This window comes from Carassius gibelio, chromosome B20 (genome assembly GCF_023724105.1).
Source record: "Carassius gibelio isolate Cgi1373 ecotype wild population from Czech Republic chromosome B20, carGib1.2-hapl.c, whole genome shotgun sequence".
Taxonomy (NCBI): Eukaryota; Metazoa; Chordata; class Actinopteri; order Cypriniformes; family Cyprinidae; genus Carassius; species Carassius gibelio.
The window spans coordinates 16235893-16258623 of record NC_068415.1 but is presented as its reverse complement, the minus strand read 5'-3'; the positions used below and the strand labels follow the sequence as shown (position 1 = coordinate 16258623).

At 36.8% G+C, this 22731-nt stretch overlaps 2 protein-coding genes across 2 annotated transcripts in view; one reads left to right on the top strand and one right to left on the bottom strand.

Moving 5' to 3' along the window:
* The window catches only part of kcnh5a (potassium voltage-gated channel, subfamily H (eag-related), member 5a), a 75884-nt gene extending 72736 nt beyond the window's left edge, over nt 1-3148 (bottom strand). Inside the window, exon 1 of the mRNA XM_052585677.1 lies at nt 2633-3148. Within this exon, the coding sequence (XP_052441637.1) occupies nt 2633-2705 (73 nt within the window). The 5' untranslated portion in view covers nt 2706-3148. The remainder of the gene's footprint in view (nt 1-2632) is intronic.
* Nucleotides 3149-3575: 427 nt separating this feature from the next.
* Nucleotides 3576-22195, top strand: rhoj (ras homolog family member J). The gene is made up of 5 exons (XM_052586315.1): nt 3576-4255; nt 14168-14226; nt 18669-18833; nt 19066-19161; nt 19611-22195. Exons 1-5 carry the CDS (start codon nt 4042-4044, stop codon nt 19755-19757), a joined length of 681 nt encoding a protein of 226 aa, XP_052442275.1. The 5' UTR covers nt 3576-4041; the 3' UTR covers nt 19758-22195.
* Nucleotides 22196-22731: the final 536 nt, after the last annotated feature.

The following is a 22731-nucleotide window of genomic DNA, read 5'->3' as shown; positions in this document are numbered from 1 at the left end:
GGACAGAGACACAAAGCCTCAGAAACACCTACATCATTTTGACAGCTGCACTCATGAAAGGCTTCATTATTTTGAGGTGGACATGCTGCGTATGACAATATAAGAGGTATATGAAAAACAAATTGCTTGAACAATTTAAATTCTTGCTGGAATTATGCTCAGAGATTGGATAATTATTGGCTATTACATAATTGACAATAATTCAGAGTTTTGATAGCTTGGCTTATTACACCCGGTTTAACTTTGCTGCCAAGTGCATTGTGTTTTTGGGGTTTCAACTAAAATGACGAAGTTAGTGGTGTTTTTTTCTTTTCTTTTTTTGAAGTCAAACCAAACCATGTCTCATCTTCCTGAAAATATTCTTTTGATACCTTACTATCCTACTAACTTCATAAAGACAACAAAAAAGGCCTCAACTGCCCTTCTAGAATCCAACTGAGATCATTCCTAACTCTCTCCAATTTATCCCATAAATCACACAGTTCTCCCATCCTTTATTTACCACCTGCACACTATTTGCTTATTGTATCTGCATAATCAGATTGTAACTAATTATCAGCTCTACAACTCTAAAATGTTCCACAAGGACAGTTTTGGCATGTTCATCATCAATACGTTCTCTATTTTTCACTCCCAAATATAAATTTGCATCACCATCAGCATGCAGCCTCAGCTGGAGCTGGCAGCTCATTGGCAGCATATCGGCACAGGCTTTAGATACATTTTTAAATGTACCTTGGTGAAACTGTGGTGAGGAAGAAGACACAAACCTTGCCTTTTGATTACAGGAAACCTCTCATTTTTATTCTCGACAGGCAAAACTGACTCTTCCTGACTTTGTCTTTGACTTGTGCCTTGTACTGACGGCTGTAAGAGTGTTCATTCATCCAAACACAGAATGCATGAACTTCCTTGTAAATTGGTTATTTTAAAAGCCAACAAGGGAAAAAATGTAAATTTAAATGCAATAATCAATTATCCAGCCCCTTCAGATTCAGTCAGCATATTTTAATTTCTAATGTGATGAGGGGAGGATGACCAGAAACAATATGAGGTCTGAACAACTTTATCTGCACTAGAATTCGAAATGCCTCCACTCACTCACTCGCTTAAACATTGAACAATGATCACAGTGACAGAAGAGCTCACGCAATACAAATATCAGCATCTCTTTACTACAATGACTGTGATTAGGATTTATAAAAAATTATGTGGAGCCTTCTTCTCAAAAGAAGCAAGCTCTGCGTCAGACTTAGTAAAGAGTGTGTGGAAGATTCAGAGACCCTCGGAGGTCAGAGAGCTGCCCACGGCAAATGTCAGGGCATGGTATTATGAGCTGAGAGGGTACCACATTAAAACACACACACACACAGTCCAATAGAAATAACTGTTTGGTCTTAATGTATACACAAAAACACCCAAATCTATGTATTTAACTTTTACATTTGTGTTATGTGAAATAGAGTGAAGAGATATTAACAGCTTTTGTTGCAGTAATCATGTGTGACCTCTGCTGGTGAGGTCCTTTAACACAAACTCAGAGAGAACCTGTGGCAGATTCACACGGAAACTGTATGTGACACAAAATGACTCTGCAATTCATGCCACAGGCAACAAGCATTCCACACTGAGAAGATCCATAGCAAAACAGCCGAGAAAAACTGCATCACCTTTAAATTAACTTTTGCTATGATCAAAAATAATTTAAGGATACAAACAACTGAGAATTGAACATGCAGATAAGCTGATGATTGTAGAGCCTCTTTGACTGTTTGGTTCATACAAATAATACTAATAATATTACTATTGCTACTGCTACTACTAGCTACTACTACTACTACTACTACTAATAATAATAATAATAATATAATATAATATATATATATATATATATATATATATATATATATATATATATATATATATATATATATATATATATATATATACAAAACAGTTAAACCGCAATAAATTATCAGATTTAATGTTTGGTTTAAAGTTTAACTCAAGTAAGCAAAGAGGTGGGTTATGTGAGGAAATGGTTGCTTTTGTTGCTCTAAAGCAAAAAATAAAAAAACGCATTTTTTACAAGCGTCAATTGACGGAAATAAATATTTCCCCGCGTAAGATTCATCCCAAGTGTAGGCTGTTGATGCCATATAATAATCTAGTCTCACTGATGCATTACTACATTAATGCTGATAATGTTTAGCAATATTAAAGGCAATGTTTTGGGAAGCGATCGAGCGATGTTTTGTTAACTGTTTTGAATTACTATTATTATGGTAATGGTACGGTCGTGTTTAGATCACGGATGTTTTTTTTTTTCAGTTTTGTAGCTCTCGGTTTTAATGTTTTATTTAGCAATCAATGAAGAAGACTTTATAAAAATGACTTGAGGCACGTCAGATCTAAATATTTAATCTTACTTTGATTAGTAAAAAGAAATGTGGGTTTCCATTTTTATGGAAAGAAACTCGGGAGCTTCACTTTTACGCATAATTCTACGCATTATTAAAGTTAGAAAGAAGCAAAAGAGAGAGAATTTAAACATCTTAAGACATCATAATACTTTCCCCTTTGCTTTATCGGGTCATAGCCTACTGCAATCTGAAGAAAGCGATCATCTTACCACTTGAGCGACGGACAATATTTTCCAAAAAAGTGTTCTGTGGTGCCACCAGTCCTCTTTTTCCCCCGTGCATTCTGCGGCCGGGCAGCGTCGGTCAGGCTTACGGACTTGCTGGAAGCTGGTCGTTAAAGTGATGCAGGTGGGATGGGAATCTATCGGTGGGATGGAGAAGATCATGGTAACGCTGCGCCGTGCCTGGCTGGTATGGGTCCTTTGTACCACGGAGCGCTCGCAGTTCTGCAGGCTCTGCGCTCCCCTGTTCTGCGCCTGCGCACTGGCGAACTGAAACAATAAAAATTGACTGGCACAGGAATCTCGAGCGCGATGCCCGGTGCCATGGAGATGCAACAGATGGTGCCTTTTGCGCGCAAATTAGTTGCATGGATACTCAAGAGTTGTTGTAGATGATAGGGATGTCATCTTATGTGAGCAAAAAAATTTAATGTAACAGTTCAAGTAAGTCACTCACTAAGGGATAGGGCTATAATCCATGAGTTTACGGAAGGTTTATGCGCAATCTTGATTACATCGGGATGCAGAGTCCTTGTAGCTAATTACGTCAATATGATAGGATCACGTCAGTATTCATATTTCTTCATAAAACTTTTTATGTTTATTCAACACATTTCAGATTAAACCTGAGTGTATTTCATAATAAAGCCTTCGGGGAAAATATGAATAAATGAACACTGGATACATTAATATGAAAGAAACAACAGGCTAGATAAAATGATTGAATTATCAATCAGAAGAGTTAATAAAAAAGAAAGTGAATGAATGAATGAATGAATGAATGAATGAATGAATGAATGAATGAATGAATGAATGAATGAATGAATGAATGGAAATCCACCTCCAGCCAATTCCCTGTGGCGCCATATTTTAAGAAACGCAGTTAGATTTGGGACGTCCTCCTACCCGCCCCTCCTGTGCCGCTGGAGTCCCCTGTCTGAGGAGGCTGTGGACAGAGCCCCTATTGTTCCCAGCCCACTCCTGCCTAATATGGAATTCGCAAGGAAACCAATGATTTCCTGACACTGACGATGAGTAGCCGCGTAGGGGCGAATGTGGAAAGCTGTTCGGAGTATGAAGGAATTAAACCGGAGTCCCAGCCACTGTTTTTGAAACGGTTTTGTAGTCGGATCAGGAAAATGTAAAATATCGGAATGCAAGTTGTAGGAGTTATAGTGAGTTTTCTTGAAACTGCTGTCGATGGCGAGGGATTGTTTTGGAAGCGCGAGCTAAAGCGTGGGTCACCTACTAGACGGACTTGCCTGCGCCGCGTACGACACGCTAACTCGTGTTTCAACTGGTCAGACGAAGACTGACGTCTTAAAAACTGGTATTTCTAGTCGACCGAATACTTGATTACCTGTGGAGGATATAGTTTCTGGACTTGTCCAACTATCATGCCTACTCTCAGCTCGAAAAGTAGACAGAACGCAGCGGGAGCGGTTGAGGAGGGAGGCAGTAACAGCGATCCTCTCGACACCTCGGCCAAAAAGATGTTGAAATGTGTTGTGGTCGGCGATGGAGCTGTGGGAAAAACCTGTTTGCTGATGAGTTACGCCAACGATGCTTTTCCCGAGGAATATTTACCAACTGTTTTCGATCACTATGCAGGTAAGACGGTTTCCATCTCAAAGCATGAAATACAATTCCCTATTTATGAAGTGCAGTTTACAGTATCTACCTAATCCTTGTGTACCGCCCCCCACTACACTCGGGTAGGGGGTCCCAAGAATAGCACCTGAAAGAGGAGATATCAACTGCCAGAGCGAGGACTGAGGGCCGACATAATAAAAAGTAGAAACAGAGTACGAATTAGGCTATAGTTTAGGGATCAGAGCCCTCTAAATAAGGGTTAATAAAATATACATATTGTAGGCCTACTTAATGAATCTCAAAAGGGTGTCGCTATTATAAGCTGCACATTCCATCAATGTTTTCAACATTTAAATCGCTTTGTAAACAGAGGTTGTTGCTTGGACTAAATATGTAACCATAGCAATAACGTAGGCTACCGAAAGCTTTGCTTCCGAATCTGTGTCAGTTTTATTATTCAACAATAGTTGAACAAAAATACTGTAACAAGTGTTTAAAACGGCTTTAAGGTCGTTGGCCATTAAGCTATCTTACTGTTCTAGGGACGTCAAAAGACAGTTTATGTTGTAAATGTTAAACAATGTAAATAGCAACAAGCTGCGCATCAGTGAGAGTCAGAGCTCGCGAGAGCCGCAACCTGTTGATCACAGGAACAAATGCGATCTCAACGCGTTGTCAGTAGTCTACTGTACTGTAGGCATTATAGCTTTGTAGGACCACGGTGGCTTATGGTTACAAATTTGTTGCCATCCATTAAGTTTTTTTCTTTTTCTCTCTGACTCAAACGCATATGTAGGTTATGAATGCATAAAGGATTTGGTTTCTCATCAGGGGAAAGCCCCCTATGACACATGCATGCTCCCAGAATCATATGAGGGTCAAGTCCTAATTACACAGTGGCAGACAGGTCTGCTTCAGCATCCTCTGTAAACAGCAGGGCACTTTCCTTACAAATATAAATAAAGAACCTTCTTAAAAGAACTTAAAAATTACAAACAAGCCCTTGTCCATATGACTATTGTAGGTGAAAGACAGTAGGCTACATGAACAAAGCAGTGTATCTGAAGAGAGAAAAGGAGGCAAAAAGTACCCGACTTATAACATCCTCAGATACAATTTACTTTCCCATGAGGCCACAGAAGAGGATTTTTAAGTGGCAGTGAAGGGACGCAACTGACACTGGTAGGTCACGTGACAATAACAACATAGAGAATGATACGTTCATTCATAACTCCCATATTCAAACCATATAAAAACACAGCTTTTAAGAGTCAAAATTAAAGTATTTTTCAAACCAAATATATCACCTACTAGACAGTATGTGATTTTGGATAGCTAAGATCTCTTATTATAAGTTTTCCTAACTATAAAAAATTCTAAAATGAAAAATTCAGAATGACACTAATCTAAAAAGTGCTTCAAAAGTAGATGTCTGCAATCATTCTAATCTAATGCAATCTTCCAAATGGAAAACAGATCTTTTACATTGACGTTATTAGTGGTGGAAAAGTTTGAAAAGCAGTGGAGTGAGTTGCTGTCATTTCATATTTACTCTGTTTACATTTTGAAGCAAGATCTCTTATTCAGCATCTTTAGATGATTTATGATACCACAATGACTGAGTAATTCAACCACTGAAAAAAAAAAAAAAATCAGTTCAGCCCCCTTTTTGGCTTTCATTTGTGAAAGTGTTTTTGATAGCTTAAGAACCATAAAGCAATTATTGTCAACGGATTTTCTATTACACATTTCATTCTAATGTGCCATATGATCAAATAAGGCATGTGTATCTGGGCTGTGCCAGAAAGTAAAGCTCTTTTCCTTTTTATGAGATATTATTAGTATCCTGTGTTGTAATTTTCTCCAGCCAGTGCAGGCTGAACAGACTGAAGTCATTCAAGGAGTGAGTAAAACTTTTAAACTCTTGGGAGTTGAATGAGATGGAAAGATCTTCAGGGAGTGTGATTCAACTCTTGCAGTTGAATAAAGCTGATGAGTGAGGCCATCCAAAGGACACTAAATGGATGATGTCACAGAACAAAAGTTTGAATGCAGGCACTTTTTGGGTATTAACCCCCCCCCCCCCCCCCCCCCCAAAAAAAAAAAAACAATTAGAAGCATGATTGAGCAGGCTTTAACCTTGTGGTGGTTTTATGATTTTATTTTTAATGTTTAAATACTTTGTCCTGCCAAGACAACTTTAAGTTTGCCACAGAACTTTTAAGAATCCTAACCAGAAGCCAACAGTGAGAGTGTTTGGGAAACCGGTTTCAATTGTTACAATCGATTTTGGTTACATTAGTTGTGCATAAACAACACACTTCACCTTTAAGGAAATGAAACCGTGCTCATAAAGAATAATGGTTTGCTGGCAAACAGATGTAAATTCAAATTATGTAAAAGTTAGAAGTGCCTATAAGCACCATTTAGAGGTTGACTGCTGTCATCTACAGTACATGGCATGAAAGACAGTAGTACAGAATGAAAAATTGAGAGAGAAGAGAGACAATATTCTTCCAGGGCCAATCAATCATTTACATTCATATTAGGCCCCTGGAGAGAGGCCTTGACAGAGCATCATAATAAAGTAGCGAATTGTTACATAGTGGCTTAATGTGCAGGATAAAGACCACAGAGCTCCCATTGTAGGCCACTGAAAGCTTTACTGTGTTGCTATACTAGAATTGGTCTTAAATGAAAACCATGATATTCATTCATGCCTCAGCAGTAATGGAACAGTTTGCAACATAGGAAACACTGATAATATGGTAATTGAATTATAAGTGAACATATAATTAATAAACAAGCAGCTTTTTTCAAAATGTATTGTTAAATGGTTAACTGAGCAATCCAAGCAGCAGCTATTTGGAGATATATTTATGTTGTTTAATAGACTAAAATACTACTGACTCAGAACTTTAGTACTGTACATTAGAAAAGTTAATATCATATAATTTAACTTTTCCGATTATGTCTGTTAAACAACCTAGTATTTTATATTAATTGTAAACTAGGGATGTAAGGATTAACCGTGAGCTGGCTGAAAATCGATTCAAATATGTGACGATTTAAATCAGTTTAGATGCTAAACAAATCGCGATTCAATTAGTTTATATGAATGTATGTCTGAGGGGAACTTAACGCCTTTAGAAATGTTTAGATGGTATTTTTTTTCTTTTCATCTTGCCTCTATATAATGCATATTAAAGTTCATAAGTGCAGAGCTGCTTTGTTTACAGTGGTAACCAAGGAAAATCTTTAAGCGCCACCTGCTGGCAGAGAGTGAATCTGCGTCACATTTAGCTTGTCCGCTATTTCTGTTTCATGCAGATATTTTTAATGTATAATTTCGCAAAGCTGAAGTCAAACCATTCTGTTTTAGCTTTAAATTTCGAAAATTTACAATTTAATTTTGATTGAAAACTGCTCATGTTGCATGTTTGCAGCCTCTTTGTTTGGATCACGATTACAATGCAGTTGTTGTCTCTAATTTTAAATGGAAAGAGCATAGACAAAGCCTTATTTTGTTTATATGAAGAGAGTTCCTTTATTTGATTTGGGGCTTGTTTTAAAATTTTAATTTAGTTTTATTATTTACATTTACATTATGTTAAATTTTGTCATTTAGCAGACCCTTTTATCCAAAGTGTTTTTTTGTTAAAAAAGATCATGAATCGAACTGTGAGTTAAGTGAATCATTACATCCCTAACTGTAACACATACAGACTACTTTACAAGACATAACTCAGGTAAATAAGGCCAAATATAATACGAGTTATTGAACTAAAATTTATTTTCACTAGAACCATTGTGATTGCAATCTAGAGAACTAGAGCTCAACCCAACACTATGGTTTCCATCCATAAATCCTACAGGATCTGAATCTTCTTGTCCAAAACAAACCAGTGACATTCCCAGTCCATGACACAGTGCCTGTTTAAGCGTTTGAGTTGAGTCATCGTCTAGTGTGGCTCCCACTACACTCCTAACAAATCCAACTAATCCACCAGTGATACCACATTGTGGATATTACCACGTGGTCAATATTAAAGAACAGGTCACATGATATTTTAAAGTGTCCTAATATTGTTTTGGAGTCCCCTACAACAGGTTTAAATGCATCTAAGGTCAGAAAACTTTTTAATTTTCTCAGAATGTACATTTAATATTAGAGTAATGTGCCAATGGTCAGAAATCATTGTAATTTTCTCAGAATATACATTTAATATTAGAGTAATTTGCCCATGATTAGGAAACGATTCATTCCAAGCTAGTTTGGCGCAAACCGCTCCCTTCCATAAGCCTACTCTGCTCTGATTGGTCAGCTAGCCAAGCCTGTTGTGATTGGCACAGAGAGGAGTCCTTGAGCCAGTTAACGAGTGCTACCATTGACAAAGCACCTTTACATAAAACAATATAGTGTTCCAGCCGTTCTTATAATAATGACATAAAATACATAAACACTTATGCAAGCAAATCATGCCCACAGCTAAAGTTTAGCTGCTTAACTGTGAACACTTTAATGGTTGGTATGTTAGCCAAGTGTTCACTTGACTCACTGATGAAAGGATTGTTTGTAAACCAAAATATGTCTAACATTACTGTAATGTTTGAAGAATGACAGACAAAAGACGCTGTCTTAACTTTTAATCAGAATGCAGAACAGCTGTATCACAGGTGCACCAGCCTTAACTAACTCACGCATTTCTCCCACATTAACCCTATAACTGCCGGTGCAGCAAAATAAATAGCAATTTCACAAATCTGTGAGCTACACTACATTCTTTATTTTTAAATGAAGGAATTAGAGCCAACGACAGTCTGCATTAATTGACACATTCTTAGGAAATAGTGGGTAAACAGCGAATTATCAGATCTACTTCAGTATAAGACAGTAAAGCCGCGTTTCCACCGCATGAACTTTACCCAGGAACCAGGGACTTCGGTGTGTTTCTACCGTGGGAACCAGGAACTAATTAAAGTTCCGGGTAAAAAAATGCTCCTAAGAAAGTCCCTGCTGGTGAGGTAGTACTTTTTCAAAGTTCCGAAACTCTTGGGGGCGGGACTTGGGCGCTAAACATGCTGATTGGTTGACTTCACGCACCATTAGGACTTCAACCACCATTTATTCGGATCATTTTCTAAATATTACTGTTATTGTGTCATGAAATGTAATTTTAAAAGTATTTCAGGCGAGAATGTAGTTGTTTAAAACTCGAATCTGTGGTTTATTTATAAAGACAGCGCCTATTTAAAAATGTTTTTCGCCGATTTCGGAGACGTGAGCTCCATGCGATCAGCAGGAGCTCAGTAATCATGTATCCGCCGAGAGCAGCCTCACCTCGGCTAGACCTCTGATATGTGCAGCTGGCTCTGATGTATCTTTAGTGGTTAAACATAGAATATAATTAGTTTTGGGTAAATCTGACAGGTAATCTTTGGTCTGTATTAAATTTATCTATAATTTAAAATGAAAATAAAAAGATACATTTATATAATATTTAGTTTTATTGTAATGGCTGTATATATACACATATCCCTGAACTAAGTACATTCCTGCAGCTATTATTATGTTTAAATGAAAATGAAAGGAGGCAGTGGTATTTGATATCATAATTCGTTTTATTGTAAATGCACAGTGGGAAAAATTGCAGTAGCCAAGGCGAGCTGACTGATGTTATCAAGTACACTGCTGTTTGCAGAATTACCGAATTTGCGTCGTCACGGAGATCACACTCCAGAATTTTTGAGCAGAGTCTGAACTACCGAGGATGCACGTCCAAAATCAGCGTACTTTGTATTGAGAAACGCGCGCGGACCTACGTCACCAGTCTATTTGCCTAATCTTCCCGGTACTTTACACCATGGTGGAAACGCAGAAAGCAACAGGTGTGGGGGGAAAAAAGTTCCTGGTACAAATGTTCTGGGTAATTTCAGTGGAAATGCGGCATAATATGCCTTACCTGGAAACCTAATCACATATTAGCACAAAAAATGTATATTTTGAGCACTCAATTGAAAATGTACACAAAACATATAAATCGTACTTACAGGCTGTGGTTCGGATAGTTTGTTAGTCCAAATAAAGAAGATTAGAAGCCAATGAAGATAAAAGCCAAGATTAGAGGAGCAGTCCTTGATAAAATGACAGGCACACAACAAAAGGTTTGAAATGTATTTCTGTGGTATCCTTGAACACAGCGTCTTCTCAGCATGATGTAAACACACTAATAGCGGAAGTGTTTGTGGGCAGGTCAGACTCTGTTCGTATTTCGTGGGCAGGCTTAGATTATGCAAATGTGTTACCCAGTGACGTGTACCGGTTAACATGCAAAAGACTCCTTAAGGCGACTCTGAGTCGACTCTCTCTTTTGAGAGACAATATCTTTATTTATCTTGCAGTTTTTTGGATTAACAACTTTGCAGATTGTTTTCATTTAAGCATATCTACGTTATAAACTGCAAATAAGATATTAAAACAAAACAACAACATATGACCTCTCTTTAAAATACCTACAGCTGAAAAGCTAGTTCGTTTAAGTAATAAGGACAGGCTGGGAACAGCACTTTTCAATGTTAAACACTCATCTATGCCATAGCTAATGGTAACTCTTTGTGCTGCAGTGCTCCATTCACCACAGCTGGTGTTGTATCAGCACAGATCGCTAATTTAACACCAATTGTTTTTTTTTTCATTATCTTAACACTACATTTTCCATTTGATTTGATCTCTCCTTGATTTGGCAGATCTGTAAAGCATAGGGTTTTGAAAGATTACCATGAGCAATAATATTCTGAGCTATAATAAAACAATAGCCTATCAGTTAGATGGTTTATTAACAATGATATGAACAATAATTATATATTATTATATATCCTGTTATCCTGTGCATGTGGTTTGATGGTTTGTGGTATCAACACGCCAGATTTGGTTAGTGGTTGGTTGGTGGAAACAATAAATAAAAATAAATAAAAGTTGTGTCTAATGGAGTGGTTGAAGGAAGTAAACCTTCATTTGAACTATGAGTAAAAGTTGCTGGTAAACATAAAAAAGCCTGTGGTAAACATGAGTCGTTACATCTAAAGTTCACTTGAATTTGTTCTAGATAATCTAGGTCCAAAACATAATAGTACTAACATGAGGGAGTAAATTATGATAGAATTTCCATTTTTGGGTGAACTGTCCCTTCAAGTAATATAATAAATGTAAATATTTTTGAGTAAGACCTTAAAGAGAAGTGGCTTATAGAAACCTAGAAAGAGTTTCATAATAAGCAATTAAATGAAAATGTATAATTAGTGGAGTGGTTGAGCTATATATTTGGTATATATTTGGCATGTTGATGTAAAGGTTGAATTGAGTGGTGGCATTGGCCAATTTACAGAAATTAAACAGTTATGACAGTTGCACTCTGAATGGTGAACAATGCACCGTTACTAGTACCAGATCTAAGATGCCAATATATTTATTGCTAAAAAAATATATTATGGGAATGGATGGTGGATAATAGTCCACCCATGAAAAATGGGTGTAAATTGTGAGAGAGCAGTTAAAGCGTCTACAGTAAATGCTTTCTTATCGCTTGAGACTTAATGCCCTAGTGATGGAATGGAAAGTGTCTAAATTAAATATGCAGTCTCTTGCTATTGCCATATGAGTATTTGTACAATTCGCTATACTGTTCTTATAGGCTAAAGCTCACTGAATGCAGATGTATTGGATGACTTAATGTCACAGGCCAGTCTGTGAAAGAGAAAAGAGGAATGAAGAATGTTGAGGTCTGGAGGGGTGTGTGGGCTTCTGATGCCCCAAATCATGTTTCACAACAGTGGGTCAGGCTTGCCTGAGTAAGACTGTAACACAACATTGATTTCTGTCCAGGTCACAGAATGGGGGTTGGGGTTTACAGAAGGCTCGAGCCTCATTGGGAAAAGCAGCTGACGTGAGAGAACAGCTGAGAGCCTGATTCACAGCCCCCAAACCTTCTCCATCCCTACTGACTTGAATTCCTCTACTTCTCTCAAACTTTCACCTCACATCACCCCAGCCTTGTTTTTTGTACTAGTGGCTTTGTATTTATAGGCAAATAAAGAGTCAGAGAATCAATAAAAGGAAAAGATTAGACTCCTTATTTAGCCCAGACTCAAGGCCACTGTTTCTGGTCCATCTTCATAGTCTACAGGGAAAGAACTTCTAAGCACATCTAATCATAACACCGCTTGGCTGGTTAGCTACAGCTGCAACACACCACAGTTCACGCGGCTCCTCAATGGCTCCCTGTACCTTCACGAGGCTAAGTTAGGGGCATTAGAGCTGCTGCTTTGTATTTGTCTCTTGTCCCCAGTGTTGAGCACATGATTGTTAAAATTAGCATTGAGATTAGACTGAAAATTTCATTTGAATTTTAAAAGGGCCACACAGACCCTTTTTGCAATCATAACTTATGAAACAAACATCATGGCTTCTCAAGTGAAACAGTTAAGCTAGCGTAAGAACTGCTTTAGGGTTTTCAGTGTCTTTTAGGGTTTTATTTTTATGACTACCTAGAACTATTCTAATTATGCTTTCAGTATAGTTTAAAATGTTGTTGTTGAATAAATATTATCAAAAAAGATATTTAAAAAGTCAACAGAACACTATAAAATTATCATAAAAGTGATCCATGTGACTTGTGGTATATTCTTAGCGTTTTGAAATCATATGATGGTGAGAATAAAAATAAATTACTTCATGTTCCATGAAAATCTAGCCTTCAACTGGCTCGTCGACACATATTATATTCAAACATAGCTATAATATGACCTCAGTGGACCGGAATCTTGCACACAACTTGTATGAACCCTTTTGTCTTTTATGGTGCTTTTTTTGTTATTTGTGAAGATTGAAAGTATCAGGATAAAAGGTGAACCCTCTTGGAGAGCCTAGATTTTAAAGATCAGATTATTTGTATAATCAGTGGTATTCATCTGTACTCAAAATGCAATTGCATTGCCATATTTTTATTGCAATTATATTGTGGTGAATTTGGTCCGAACATTTTGCTGGGCTTATTTTCAAGGGATGTTAGAGAGGCTGTCTTCTCCTTTTCCAGAAGCTTTTCTGCTCATTAAGGATCCCAGATCTATAGTTTGCAGGAAGTGCTTTGGTTCTGACAGGAAGTTTATTGGTCATTTTGGAAGCATCCATGGGTATCTGGCTCAGTTCAGTTGATGGGTTATGAAATATTTGGTAAAATCTTTTTATGGTCCCAGTCATCAATATTCCAGGCCATCATGTAGTTGAGAAGATTGAATTCAGTTCAGGGTGTCTCAGAAGGTGCTTGAGGACTGAAGAATCTGGTGAGGAAGAACCTTTCAAACAACAGCCTCTTTTTTTCTCACAGACACATTCCTTTAATCAGTCTTATCAAACCACTACCAGAGCACTGAGTTTGAAAAGAGTGTGGACACACAGCGGACTAAGTATCTGCAGTTTGTTTGAAACCTCTGTGAAATGTTGAGACCAGCTGTTCTCCTGTTCTCAGCAGTGGTCTTTTATTGCGTGTCGCTTGATGACTAAAGATTGACTTGTCTTGGGTTTTTTTCCTTTTGGTTGTGTCAACACAGCCGTTCTCTCCCCCTCATCACCCGCAATACAGAATCAAATATGTATGCAAGCACACACTCCGTTCTTCCCTCCCTGTTTTCCAAAACTGGTCACCCCTTGCTGTTGACAGCTGTCCTGTTCCAAATCAACCTCCGTTCCCACCCACAACCAAACAGCAGGTCCAGAGTTCTGGAAGTACATCAGAGGGATGTGATACAGCAGGAGCAGAAACACTGCTGGACAAACACACATTTTATAGGCATATTCAGCACAGGATTATTTCTGTTTGATATGCATAATGAATGTAACAAACCTTTTTTGCTGTTGTTTTCATTTTTTTTCAGTGAATGTAACAGTATCTGGGAGGCAGCACTTACTGGGACTGTACGATACTGCTGGACAAGTGAGTTAATGCTTCTGAAGTCTATATAGTCACAATAACAGAAGCGGATGTTTCCTTCTATACTGTGATGTACATTCAAGACTTAAGTGAGAGCTTGCAATATATAGCATTTACATTTATGGATTTAGCAGACACATTTATCCAAAGCAACTTAAATGGCAGTATGTGTATTCCCACGGAATTAAACTGGCCACCTTTTACGCAATGCTTTACCACTGAGCCACAGGAACACTATTGTACAATAGGAACATTACCAATACTGTAAGAAAGGGGTGGGTTTAAGCAGAAAAAAATATTGGAAAAGTCAAACAAATGTCACCAGATAGCAGTTTGATGTTTTACTGGAAGATCGAGTTACGACATACAAGGTAAAAAAAAATTGACAAATTAAACATTATGTATAGCTGAATCATTCACAATAAAATGCATTTCAGTTTTTTTTTTTCATGCCGACTTTAAACCTTATTCACACAATAACAAATCCTCCAAAAGTCTGACTGCTCTCAAATGCATTAAAATTCTGTTACAATTTCACTATTGTTTCCAAATACCAATGAATATACAGCCGAATAAAACCAGACATAACACAAAAATAATTTGTATCACTTGTTTAATGTCTTTCCCCTACTAAATGCAAACCCAATTACAAAAAAGTTGGGACCTTGTACAAATTGTGAGTAAAAAACGAATGGAATAATTTACAAATCTCATAAACCTATATTTTATTCACAATAGAATATAGATGACATCAAATGTTGAAAGTGAGATATTTTTAAATGTCATGCCAAATATTGGCTCATTTTGGATTTCATGAGAGCTACCCCATATGAAACAAAAATATATTGCAGTATATTGGAAAATATCATGTAATATATTAGGCATATATTCTTATATATATATATTTTTTCCAATATATCACAATATATTTTAAGAAATATATTGGTAAATACATTTTCCTTTCGTAAGGGACACATTCCAAAAAAGTTGGGACAGTTAGCAATAAGAGGCTGGAAAAGTTAAATGTACATATAAGGAACAGCTGGAGGACCAATTTGCAACTTATTAGGTCAACTGGCAGCATGATTGGGTATAAAAAGAGCCTCTCAGAGTGGCAGTGTCTCTCAGAAGTCAAGATGGGCAGAGGATCACCAATTATGTGGTGAAAAATAGTGGAGCAATATCAGAAAGGAGTTTCTCAGAGAAAAATTGCAAAGAGTTTGAATTTATCATCATCTACAGTGCATAATATCATCCAAAGATTCAGAGAATCTGGAACAATCTCTGTACGAAAGGGTCAAGGCCGGAAACCCATACTGTATGCCCGTGATCTTCGGGCCCTTAGATGGCACTGCATCACATACAGGAATGATACTGTAATGGAAATCACAACATGGGCTCAGGAATACTTCCAAAACATTGTCATGAACACAATCCACCGTGCCATTCACTGTTGCCAGCTAAAACTCTAGAGGTCAAAAAAGAAGCCATATCTAAACATGATCCAGAATCCAATGTGTTTTCTCTGGGTCAAACCTCATTTAAAATGGACGGTGGCAAAGTGGAAAACTGTTCTGTGGTCAGACGAATCAAAATTTGAAATTCTTTTTGGAAAACTGGGACACCATGTCATCCGGACTTAAGAGGACAAGGACAACCCAAGTTGTTATCAGCGCTCCGTTCAGAAGCTTGCATCTCTGATGGTATGTGGTTACATGAGTGTGTGTGGCATGGGCAGCTTACACATCTGGAAAGGCACCATCAATGCTGATAGGTATATCCAAGTTCTAGAACAACATATGCTCCCAACCAGACGTCGTCTATTTTAGGGAAGACCTTGCATTTTCCAACATGACAATGCCAGACTGCATCAATTACACCATAGCTGTGTATAAGAAGGATCTAGAAGCCTATATAAGACAAGAATGGGACAACATTCCTATTCCTAAACTTGAGCAACTTGTCTCCTCAGTCCCCAGACGTTTGCAGACTGTTATAAAAAGAAGAGGGGATGCCACACAGTGGTAAACATGGCAGTAGTCCAATTTGTAGTCTGATTTCATCAATTGAATTTGAAACTCTTAAAAACATTAATAAATGTCATTGTGGACATGCGTCAGATCACTCTGAATGTAAACTCCTTTTGCATCACAGCCACATTTAATGGTAGACTGCACAGCCTGTTTTGAATAATGTTATAAATAAAGCTGCAAGCACTGAATTGAAATTACAACAAACCACAGGCTGGGTTGTTTTTGTCACTGTCAGCCCACCATAATGACTTTGATTTTGGCTTATTAAAGTGGTTCAAAAGGAAACTCACATGACTATTCATACACAGCCTGAAGATATATAGATGCATCTGAACCAAAGCCCAGCTGTTTATTTTCCTTGTGTGTCTAAAGGCATCACATAATCACCCGGCTCTGTAATACACCTCTTATGGGGTGCCAGTTATTCATGTTTTAATCCTAGAATATATTGCAACATATTTGTGTCGTAACTTAAATCAGTTGGAAAAAATAATAGTCACATAATTATTTTCTTTTATTATTGATCATTACTGTAACTTCCACTCATCAGTTTAACATTTCCAGCATCCGTTGTATTGGCTTTTAGAAGGAATTCTCTTATTTGCATGAGGAATATTCTCTTATAAGGACTTTGGCAGTTGCTGACATTGCACTGTGGGGTGGCATCCATTAAACAAGATGTATTTTCTAACAGTATATACATTTGAATAAATTATGAGGAAATAAACTATTCTTTTATATGCAAAAAAAAAAAATGCATTATATTCATATTTTACATTGCATGTCTCAGATACTGTACCATACTGCTGAAAAGCGCTATAGGGTACTGATTTGCATAACAGAATAAATATTTACCAACTTTTACTAACTATGCATTGAGGTTCACTTTTTTTTTTGTTTCTATGACTGTTTCTGCTTGAAGTAATAAAGCTAAAGTGTATTACTGTTCAGCTTGATAGAATTATGTAAATGTTTCTTAGGACATATAGCTGTAGCAAGCACAGTATGAGCTGTAATGAAGAATATCTGCTGCGTTTCAGAATTGAAAAGACAGACTAATGTAGTGAGCCACACATTGCTGTATAAATGAAAGTTATATAATCCAGTACATCTGCACCCATAAGCAGTTCACTGATACAGAAAAGCATCTGTGTGATGTCTGGTCCTTCTCTTTTATTGATCGCTCACTATGAGATCAATGGCACTCAAGAAGAACTGACTTTTACAAGATACCAGTGCTGGTGCGGAGCTGTCATTTGGCACTGACGTTTTAAAGGCCTGATGTTAATTATTTATGTTCATTTGCGTTTCATAATAAGTGATAGAATAAAGTCATGAATAATAATGATGCCCTACATGTAAAATTTTACCAGAACATTACATTTATTGACTCAGTATATGTTTAACATTTTTAAAAGTCTCCTATGCACACCAAGGCTGCATTTATTTAGGAAATAATGGCATAAAAACGATATCGTAAAATTCTTCGGAAATCATTCTAATAAGCTAATTTTGTGTTCAAGAAACATTAACTATTATTATTGTTTAATATTATAATATCATATTCCATGAAGATGTTTTATAAATTTCTTATCGATTTTCTCAATAATTTGATTTTTTTACATTTTTTGTACCCTCCGATTCCAGATTTTCAAATTGTTGTATCCCTGCCAAATATTGTCCTATCCTAACAAACCATACATAAATGGAAAGCTAATTTATTCAGCTTTTAGGATATATAAAAATGTATACATTTAAAAAAACAACAACTTATGACTGGTTTTGGGGTCTAGGGTCACATATCGTCTAAATATATATATATATATATATATATATATATATATATATATATATATATATATATATATATATATATAACCCACATTTTTGAATGGTATAGCATGATTCTAAATTGAATGATATTTTTCGAGAACACTTCTCCATTATATCCTCCTGAACTGTCAAGCGAACGTGTCTCATTAAAGGAACAATCAAATTGGCCTCTGTTGTTGAAGTATCTTAATACCTGAAAATAACACTAATCAACAATTAAAATATTTCTTATTACAGCTCAAACTGTGCTTTCCACAGCTATATATCCCAAGACATATTTTTATTATTATATCACAATGAATATGCACACTTTAGAGAACATCTAATTCAAAGTCTGTTAGTTAATTCAGAGTCTGCTGATTTGCAAATGTGTACTTTTCTCCAATTATGTAAACTGAGCACAACTGATGGGGGTATGTTAGACAAAAAAGCTTTAAATGAATCTTTGACCTTTAAATGAATCATCTGCACTCTTTCACTTATATTTAGTTTTTCAAAAAGATCTTTTGCATCATATTTCAATTGTAAGAGACATGAATTGAGTCTAAAGTGGGCCTTACTTTTCTTGTCGTCATATAGGAGGATTACAACCAGCTGCGGCCCCTCTCTTACCCCAACACAGATGTCTTTCTTATCTGCTTCTCTGTCGTGAATCCAGCTTCCTATCACAATGTGCAGGAGGAATGGGTTCCTGAGCTCAAATCCTGCATGCCTCATGTGCCCTACATCCTCATCGGGACACAGGTGCAGGAGCTTTTTGGTTTAGACAGTAAATGTGATTTCATAATAATAATAATATTAACTATACATAATAATTTATTGTTGCTGTATTTTATAATCAGATAAAGCATTAATATTAGTAATGTTAGTAATAATAATAGTTATTATTATTGCCTATTATCAGATGAAGCTCAAACAGATCAAAGTCAAAATATGAATATTTATGGAAAATATTGGATTGTTTTTTCTATTTAAGATTGACTTGCGAGATGACCCAAAGACACTGGCACGTCTGCTCCAGATGAAGGAGAAGCCACTGACCTATGAGCAAGGCCTCAAACTAGCCAGAGAGGTGATGGATGTTCACACGTTTGGCTTAATTTTCAGTTGTTTTATTCTTTATAAATCCAGGCTTCAAAAAATAGAAGAATGATTCCTAAACTTTCCCCACTGTTGCACAGCACTGAAAGGATTGATCCTCATTTTGTTCCAAGTATGTCATCCCATATTACTGACTTTCTTCTGTGGAACACAAAGAAAGATGTTTAAAAGGGTGTTTGAGCTACTCTTTTCCATTCAATGAGAATGAATGCTGACCACAACTGTCAAGCATGATTTCCAAGGTAGATTTTCAGCGAATTTTCAATTTCCTTTTGTAGAGTCTAAACAATCTGTGCTCACTATCAGTTTTCTTCATATGGAAACTAGCAGCTCTGCATTCTGATAGACCTCTCCTTTTGTGTTCTATGGAACTAAATTTCCTACATTTTTTGTTTCAAAATTGTATATTGATGTCCACAGATTGGAGCCCAGTGCTATCTGGAATGTTCGGCACTGACTCAGAAGGGACTAAAGACAGTATTTGATGAGGCCATCCTGACAATCTTCAGCCCAAAGAAACAAAAACGGGGCTGTGCGGCCTGCAGGGGCTGTTGTGCTATCATGTGAGGATAAAACATCTCCAACTGTGAACACCCACTCTCCTTCAAAGCTTTGAGCAGAGTAACAGACCCTAACCCGCCTCCAGTCTGCTGTACATCCTTCCTTTGCCCTCGGTTTGTATGTCTTGTGGAGAGCTACACTGTCCAAAACAAGTGCCTAAACTTCCCCCCCGCATTGCCTTACAGGATCCGCTTCTCAAGCCAAAGAAGTCTCAGACGGGACAGCGGTTTCTTGAACCAACGTGGCGCGACATCGCCAATCTCCAATCCAACATTTCAGATTCAGCTCTGAGCCATTGGATTTTTATATATATATATATATATATATATATATATATATATATATATATGTATATATAATATGGTTTCTCGAGGTTTATGAAAAAACGAAAATCCATTCCTCCGAACAAGCTGGATTTCTCTCGGTCACCTCAAATCAATATTGCACTCTTTCTAGAGTCAGTGCTTCATCAGTTTGAGCTAGTTAATAAGGGATGGCCAACTTATCAATAGAGGTAGAGCAGACACAAAAAGAGAGAGGAATGCATCTTTGGGTCATTTAAAATTAACAATACTGATAAACCGCTATGGTACTAGACAGTCAAAGAAACATAAAATAATGTTATTCATCAAAAAGAGTGACAATCAAGCACACTGTGTGGAGACTGAAATTAGGATAAAGGGAAATGTATCTCGTGACAACATTATCCCATGATTCATTTATATTTCCTTGGGTTTTCAAACTGAGATGCCCTGAAGTTTACTTAGTCAGATTTCTGTGAGCCATCAGACCTTTATACAGTGTAGGTGTAGAACAATGATGCCATAAAATGGTGCTGTAATTGTTATATTTTTCCTAAGCATTACATTATGATTTTTGAAGGGGCCTGTATTTTGTCTTCTCAAATGATTCTGCCTACACACATTTAAAATTCCTCTATTAAAAATGAGCCGATGGTGGACTAAAAGTACAGAGGAGTGTATGTGCCACTTAAAATAAAATGAAGAAATCAATCACCAATGTATTCATTCAAAAACTTAATAATTTTGAATGCAATATAACCTCGAAGTTAACATTACTAGTCTCAGCCTCAGACATCACATTCATGAAACTGTGGACCTGAATAAGGCTCACAAAAAGGGAAAGTCGACATCCGATTGGTTAAATTCTGCAGGATTTCCACATTTAATGGTCCATCTGGAAACAAAACCATTTACAAGACAAATAAAAGCTGTAAAAATGTCACGAGGGGATATTGTTGGTGTATTGCATGTTGTAGAATAACATGGGAAAATATTTTGAGCTTGTGTCCACCGCAGACCTTATATGAGGCATTAAAACAAAAAAACTGTTCAACATTTGCCTACAAAAACACATCATCCCTGCAGCACTGTATTACTGTGATGATTTACAGTTAACATTTTAAACATTAAATGTAAAAGATCTTATCATTTATATATATATTATATATATATATATATATATATAATTTTTTTTTAAGTGGCACTCAGTCCTCTTAAGTGATCTGATTCTGTGAAAAAAAAAAAACATTATATCACCCTATCACTCTCTATTTCAGCTGACGTACTAGTGTATTTACTTTGGACCAGGCTTATACATTGTCTAACGGCTCAGTTTTGCCTGTGGCTGAAGCAGCCCCCTCATTTTCCCTTTTAAAGATCAGCTCAGACACAAATGGCTTTGTCCTTCGGACTTGTTTTTTTTCCTCAGGCATGTAGTGTGGTCATGCTGTAAACTGCACAGCTGATCATGGACTCTCAGCAGTCCCACCCTAAATATGTGGCCTTTTCAAAGTCCCTACTGTGTTTTTGGTACAAGTGTCAAATAATATGGAAAATAATATGTGTAACCCTTAAATTTTTGTATTGGACATGTGTTGAACAATGTATAGGTAAACCAACAGTTTAAGCTTCCATAGTCACATACCAAACAATGTCCTGTGAGTACTTGTAGTTCTCAGACCACCATGTTATGGACACCAGAACTGGTACTGATTACTTCTGATTGCTCTTCACATCAGTCGTTCCTTAGTTTGACCTCAGGGATCGGAGCCCGCAAGGTGCTAGAGACCATCCTCTGGCAGAGGAATCAAGCCTGCTCCACAGAGACGAAGAATGAGCCGTCATTCACTTGCCTTTAAATGTAGCATAGTTTGTTTTTTCACTCAGTTTAATTAAGTGCACTTAAGACACTGTGCCTTGCATTGTCCCATGCAATAGTTTATATACTGTAATGCTAATGAGAAGACCAGTATTCAGTCACTGGTTGAAAGCTATAACTTGAACTGTAAACTTATATCTAATATTTTTAAGTCTTTCGTGTATTGATTTATATGCTTAAGAAACATGACAGCTTTATGCCAAAACTAAAAATGTGTTGTAAATATACACAGAGTGATTAAAGCTTGTGGTAAAACTTTAGAATCGTTTTTGAAATCTTTCCTGGAAGTACTCAAGTTTTATACCTGCGGTCCACTGTCATGACAAAAACTTGCTTTTGTGAAGCAACATCCTATCATCTTATATTGCTTGCCGTTAAATGTTCGTTGTGGATTTATATACTTTTTCAATGATGTTAAGGCTATTTGCAACTAAAAGGTGAAATGTTCCGGTGACATCCACGTCCTGTTATCTTACCTGTACAAAACAGTCTGTTGTGCTTGTTGTAATATTATTTTAATGTATTATTGTAATCATAAACACACTGCTTGGTAGCGCAGATAGTCTTACCGTTTAATCCACTTCTAGTAATCTATAGCAGCTAATGAATAGGAAATCTCACACATTTCAATAAAATAGCTTACTTCTGTGAAGCAAATTGAAGTGCGGAAGTTGACATCTCCACATAATAAGAACATCTTTGGTCTTCATGGCTACTTAACAGGTATGTTTGTGAAGCTTTGGTAACGTTAACCTTTTAAAATTGTGTGCAAAACAGTGCCCTACCCCAATATACATTA